The sequence below is a fragment of the Phytophthora cinnamomi genome (assembly GCF_018691715.1).
Source record: "Phytophthora cinnamomi strain GKB4 chromosome Unknown Contig51, whole genome shotgun sequence".
NCBI classification, from domain to species: Eukaryota; Oomycota; class Peronosporomycetes; order Peronosporales; family Peronosporaceae; genus Phytophthora; species Phytophthora cinnamomi.
Window position 1 is genome coordinate 326,934 of NW_027150984.1, and position 6,122 is coordinate 333,055.

Below are 6,122 nucleotides of genomic sequence, written 5' to 3' on the forward strand. Positions count from 1 at the left end.
GGTGAAGTCAATTCGGTCCTGCAACACTATGAACCACGTTTCTAAGGTCATTTCAATTGTAATGCGGAAACCAGCCTCCAAGCACACGCGGAATGCGTTAGGAACCATTATCCAGGGAAGTGCTAACCCAAGACTACGTGCCCGACAAACTTTGCAGTCATTTGCAAGACCAAGTTACTCAGGACGGTAGTGAACAAACTCAAGATCGATTATCGATAAGGCTCTGCCTACAGCGATACCAGGACTAGAAAAAAAACGTAAATAGAGGGCCTCTGAACACGCAAAAGAGCCAGTACTTGTGCCGCTAGTTTCGGAATACTTGCGAGAATACGAACGGCCTACTAAAAGCCATCAAAACCGTGATAAACTGACAAGGGAAACAGGAACACAGGATCATCATTCGACCTCCAGCGATACCAGGACTCAATTTTTTTTACTAGTTTTAACTGGTTTAAAAACGTAAATATGGTAGCTACCGCTGGGCCCACGCCTAGCGTGGTCTCCGTAGGCGAGGATGTAGCGCAGCGCCTCGGGAGTAGTAGCCTTAACCGCAACAAATACAAAAACAAATGGTTTGAAAAACGTAAATAGCGTATATAGGTACGGCTATTTATACAACTTGTGCGATCACTGGAAATGGAGGAAGTTGTTGGGGAACGGCTGCAGGCAGATCCTGTAACTTCACCCAGTTGACTATTATAGAGCGCGAAATATAGAAAAGGGCGAACAAGCGTGAATGTACACTGTAGTACGATCTACGATACACGCCATCTTTCGCACCATCCGTCTGTCTTCGTGTCGATTAGATATGACCGGCCGGTCTGTAGACCGACTCTTACAGTATTGAAGAACGAATGAAAACTCATGCGCCACCACTATTTCCTAAAAAAAAATAGCGAGTGTACAGTCCTGCGCCTTGAATTTGGCACCCGTATAAACACATAATTTCAGATAGTCTATACGGATTTGAACACTTATCAAATCACAGATACACCCAAGCTTTCTATTCTGATTTAAAATATGGTACATCCTTCCGAATTAGATGGGCACGACTGTACGAGCCAGCTAGATCTTACTTAAATATATCCACTCAGGATAAGGTGTGAGACATACAGGTGTCCTCACCTAATTTGGTACATGTACTGCGTCACCCAATATACCTCGCACAGCATGTGCAAATGCAAATCGAATTTGCTTGGTCTGATCGATGGATATACTGAGTTAAATGAAATATTAGAGAAAGTGTCGCATCATGGTTGCATATTTGTATAAGCTGGTTCCTTGTATTGAAGGCGTAATCCCCGTTATTTCAGTAGACTGGCATATATGTGCGACCTGCACAAATCTTGCATCCTTGCAGACTACTAGTATTTTTCTATCCCACTAGGCAGGGACACCTGTATTGTAGTAACCTTTGTAGGATTACACGAGAGTTGCTAACGCAACGACAATGGATTGGTCTCCGCACAGAGCAGGGAGGCAGGAGTCACCCTGAGGAGAAGACCCGTTTTTTCGGTTTGTCAGTCCGCGTAAGACTCCGACGAGACGGCATGGACTTGGGCTTCCTGGACAAGGTGGCGGCTTTCCTGGGCCCGGACAGCCTTCTACTAGTGGTCACACCGTGCGAGGCAGAGGGTGAGAATGAATACGCCATTCGTGGCTTCTGGGCCATTGACTACTTGAGCTCTTCGTCTGAAGATGCCGAGCCTGAAAGCCAGACGAGTGGCGGCAGCGATTACACGAAAACTGCGGACAACAAGAAGAGGGACCCGCGGGAGGAGGAGGCTGGCGACGATCGCCGCAAGAGATACCGCGTGAAGGTCAAGAACGAGCGCGAAGAGCTCAAACGAGTGGAGAGGGAGCTGACATTATTGGTGCAAGACTTGATAGACACTCGAGAGGGAAGAAAAACTAGCGCCAGGACGGACTTGGCGCTGTCCAAGAACTTTTGGCAGGACCTTGCGAGCGCGCAACGCGAGCTAAGACTACGGTCTGAGGCGGAGCAGAAGCGGCTTGTAGCCGCCATTCAATCGCAAGGCATATACATCCAGAATCTCCGCGTTGTACTGCCTGGCGACTCTGCTGTTGTTCCATCAACCTTCACGAATAGCTACAACCAAATTGGCAACTACAGGTGACTGCGACTGAAATCAACAGACTCGGCTTTCGTGGAGGCATGCCTCAACGAAGTAGGCGAAAACTACGCTCGAGTGGACAAGGTTTTCGAAGAGTGCGGCATGGAATCAGTGCCGATTGGCTCTAGCAGCTCTATCCGTCAGCACAATCCCAGCGGTGAAGTCGAGTACACGCAATACATACACAAGGTCCTGCAGCCTTTCAGCTTCGAGGACACTTGCAAGAATACATGGGCAACCGCAAAGCTGCCTCACAGGCAACACGATCGCCAGACGTACGAAAACGTCTCCGACCCGAATAACACGCTGGTTTTTAAGTTTCGCTTGAAAAAGACCCTCACCACTGGGTCATCCGTGTCGATTTTGAAGCGCGCGGTATCACGACGATTTATTAGTGATACGCGCGTGGTGATTGTGTGGAAGATATTTTCCGAGGGGGAAGGCATCTTCAGCGGCATGGATTTAGACGAGACCGCTTGGATCAGCATCCGTCCGCACTCCGATGCCGATGGCCTGAACTGTGGAGCGTTGATGGAAATTTGCTCACGGCAAGTTCCGGTGCGCTATCTTATATCTAACGCCGACGATCCAGCTGTGAAAGCGTTCAAGTCCATGATGAAGGACGCCATTAAAGAGGATGAGCGTGAAGTCATTCGCTCACTCGAGAAACTTCTGCTTGATGATACATTAGCAGGATTAAATGTTTGACAATGCAATGGGATGAACACGTTCACTTGTAACTCACATTTTATTCGACTATGCTTGAATTCAGTAGGATACGGCACAAACATCATTTTGCTTGCTGTCGATAAGCAATTCCCCCATAAGCTGCGCGAGCTTCAGTGAATCTGGCTGCGAGGATCGTACAACAGCTTTTGCGAAAAACTCGTCGGCAGGTGTGACGGCTGCTTGGTTATTTCGGTGCATGGGTATCGAACGCACGCATGTCCAAACATCGGTTGAGTCTGACGACGTTGGTCGCAGCACACTCCAGCCTGTCTCGTCCAAAGCTGTACCAGCAAACTCGCCTTGGCCTTCGATAATGCAGCGCCAAACAAAAACCGTTCGCTCCGATTCAACAAAGCGGCGTTGCACGACATTCATCGTCATAGAGACCACTCGTCCTTCCTCACAGTGGTGAACCGTGCCGAACTTGACGGCAATAGTGTTGGAAAGATTCTCGTCTGTCTCGTAGAGGCTCCGTTGAGGATTCTGTCGATGCACTTGGCGCATCGCGTCAAACATAGCGTTGGCTGTGTTCGGGTATTTGCCGGGCATGGTCAAGGCAGATGCACTCTCGAAGTACGTGGGATTCTGGGCAGCATCCCGCCGAAGAATGGGATCGTAAAAGCTTGTAACAACTTCCATCTTTCCATTAAAGCCACATTCGTGAAAAATAGCATCGGTCTGAGCATAAGCTGCCACCAATTCGCTCTGGAAATTCTCGTACAGCTTGATATCGTCAACTCCCCAGCCCTCCGGTGCTGAGGTGTTGAAGAACTGCTGCGTATAGAGTATTTCTTGGAGCGTGTGCATGACAGCAGCACGGCGTTCGACTTCCATTAGAATCTGACGCTGCTGTGCTTCCGCTTGCGATCGCGCGGCCAGTTCCTTCGACACCATCTCTTTCCATATCCGCGTCTCCATGTCGTTGCCTTGAGGACGTTTTACCCTCAGTCCTTCGAGTTCTGCACTCAAGAGCGTTTCCTGCAGCCTCAACGACTGCCACTCTTCTTTCACGCGCTGGCGGTGTCGATTGCGCCGCTTGGTTGCATTGGCGCGTCGCACCATCAGTTTGAGGGCTTCGTCCGAGTCGATTGGGCTGGCCTTCTCAGCAGGTGCGACTTCAAAAGCCCGCGCCACAGGATGCTGATACCCCACATTTGGTAGCAGGGCAAAGCTCGGGTCAATCGACTCGCCATAGCCGTCTAGGGCGACCAAAAGCGCGTTTTTGTCGTCTTCTTCGAGCACGAGAGTTTCTCTCAGTGGCTTAGATGGGTCTTGGGCTTCTTGGAGGCCCGAAAATGCGGTGGGAGACGGCTCCCACCACGGATAAGTCGAGTCGGAGGGCATGAGGAAATCTTTTTCTTGCAGCGTGAGTAGTGGACCCTCGGAGCTGACGACGGCGTCGCTCATTCTCGGTTAATGTGGGAGTGACAAGTATCACGTGTGGGGTGTGAGTGGTCCGTGATGCCTTGATGACCAGTTTTTCTCACGGTGACACAGATCCTCGTCGTGTGGTTGCAGCGTGTGCGTGAGTAAACAAGCGCCAGTCTGGCTGGATGTTTAGTCACGCTGCTTCCAGCTGCCAGCTGCCCGCGGCAGGCGCTGCCGGCATCTGAAGTAACACATGTACATGCACATGGCGTGTTCTGAGGTCGTCTATCCCTGATGAGTCCTCCTGGGGGTCTCCAAAGTCTCCTTTACTCAATTGCAACAAAAATACTGCTACATTATACTATGTGATACAGGACACTATAATACATGTACATGTAAATTGTGTTTAAAAAATATTTTTTTATCTCTACCCCTATCACATCACTTCTTTGGCTAACGACATTTATGCCCTATCCAACCGGTGTCTCCTATCACCGACTCGCTCTGCCAGAGCCTCCTTCCACTGTCAAGGTGGGAAGGCCACGAACCCCGAAGAGTTCTCATCGGTGTTCTGCTCCATCCAGAGACCTACGTCACCAATCGCGTAAGCGTAAAGTGAATCCCATTTCGAGGCGAAGCCCAGCACTCGGATAAGTTGTTGTTGCTGGCTGCGGCGTGAATCCATAGCTTGATTTGCTAGGAAATCGGCCATTGTGTTGTACACACTGTAGGCTGGCGCCACAATAGCATCGTAAGCTTGTCTTTGTCCAATAGCAGCAGAGTACCGAAAACTCTCGTCCAACCGCAGCAAAGTGTCCAGGTATCTTTGGTGAGGGACCCTTCAACGCGATGATCATGCTGCTGTCTCGAGGGCAACGCGTTGCCACGTTCTGCGTCGCCGTTCTACTGATCTACACGTGGCCGCTGCTGTCGATGAGCAACTCGGGCGACTGGGACTTCGTGCACATCTGGGACGACCGCACCAACTTCCTGGACAACCGCGTCCTGCGTGACCCGCTGAGTCTGGAGACGCTCTACGCCATGTTCACAATGGTGCGACTCAATGTGTACGAGCCGCTGGGGTGGATGCTCAAGCTTGCAATAGTGAAAGCGGTGGGGCTGGACGCGTGGTGGGTTCGACTCGTGTCGGTTGTTGTGCACTTCGCGGCGGGTTTCGTCTTGGCGAAGGTGTCGGCGGCGGTGCTGGATATCGACTACCTGCTGTCGGATTTGCAAGGACCAAGAGGTAGAACGGGGCTGAAGCTGCAGAAGAGAAAAGAGAGGAGCAGTCTCCACTTGCATGCCTGCTGCATGAGTGCGGCGACGTTCATGGCCCACCCTGTTCACGTCGAGGTCGTGGGTTGGCCTTCTGCACAGCCTTACACGCTCGCAGCACTTTTCAGCTATGGGGCGCTTCTCGTTCACGTACGGAAAATCTACTATAATCTGGAGCAGCTAGTTGGAGGTGACAATGGTGACAGTTTGACGGGTGATTCGGGTGCGAAGCTAAGAGTGCTGCTCAGAGATTCCACGCCAAGCACTCTAGTTTCTGCAGGTAATGCAACTCTTTCGAGATACAGAGACTTGAATGGCTGACTTCTCTTCTGCTGGTTTGTAGGGTTGTATATGTGTGCGTTGTTGTCGAAAAGTGCAAGCTTGATGTTGCCCACTGGATTCGTTCTAGTTGACGCTTGGGTGTTTCTGCAACTTTCACCGCAGCAAAACCAGCTTAACGCACGGCAGCTGCTTTCGTACGCTGTCAGGAGATCGCCCTCGGTCACGATTTTGTTTGCATTTGTCTCTATCACGGCCATTTCGAATTCGGAAGGTTGGATTCCAGACGTGGTTTCGCTGTCCCTCGCGGATTGCATGCTTAAAGCACTTGCGGCA

General features: G+C 50.7%; 3 protein-coding genes across 3 annotated transcripts; 2 read left to right on the forward strand and 1 right to left on the reverse strand.

Annotated features, from left to right (window-relative positions):
• Positions 1-1,550: 1,550 nt before the first annotated feature.
• On the forward strand, positions 1,551-2,138 carry IUM83_19449 (uncharacterized protein; the record flags this gene model as incomplete). Its single annotated transcript, XM_067944499.1, has 1 exon — positions 1,551-2,138. The coding sequence occupies one exon, from the start codon at positions 1,551-1,553 to the stop codon at positions 2,136-2,138; it is 588 nt and encodes a 195-aa protein (XP_067789567.1).
• Positions 2,139-2,903: 765 nt separating this feature from the next.
• Positions 2,904-4,271, reverse strand: IUM83_19450 (uncharacterized protein; the record flags this gene model as incomplete). The annotated part of the gene is made up of 1 exon (XM_067944500.1): positions 2,904-4,271. One exon carries the CDS (start codon positions 4,269-4,271, stop codon positions 2,904-2,906), a length of 1,368 nt encoding a protein of 455 aa, XP_067789565.1.
• Positions 4,272-5,081: 810 nt separating this feature from the next.
• IUM83_19451 (uncharacterized protein) lies at positions 5,082-5,920 on the forward strand (the record flags this gene model as incomplete). The annotated part of the gene is made up of 3 exons (XM_067944501.1): positions 5,082-5,657; positions 5,756-5,787; positions 5,851-5,920. 3 exons carry the CDS (start codon positions 5,082-5,084, stop codon positions 5,918-5,920), a joined length of 678 nt encoding a protein of 225 aa, XP_067789592.1.
• Between the last annotated feature and the right edge of the window lie 202 nt (positions 5,921-6,122).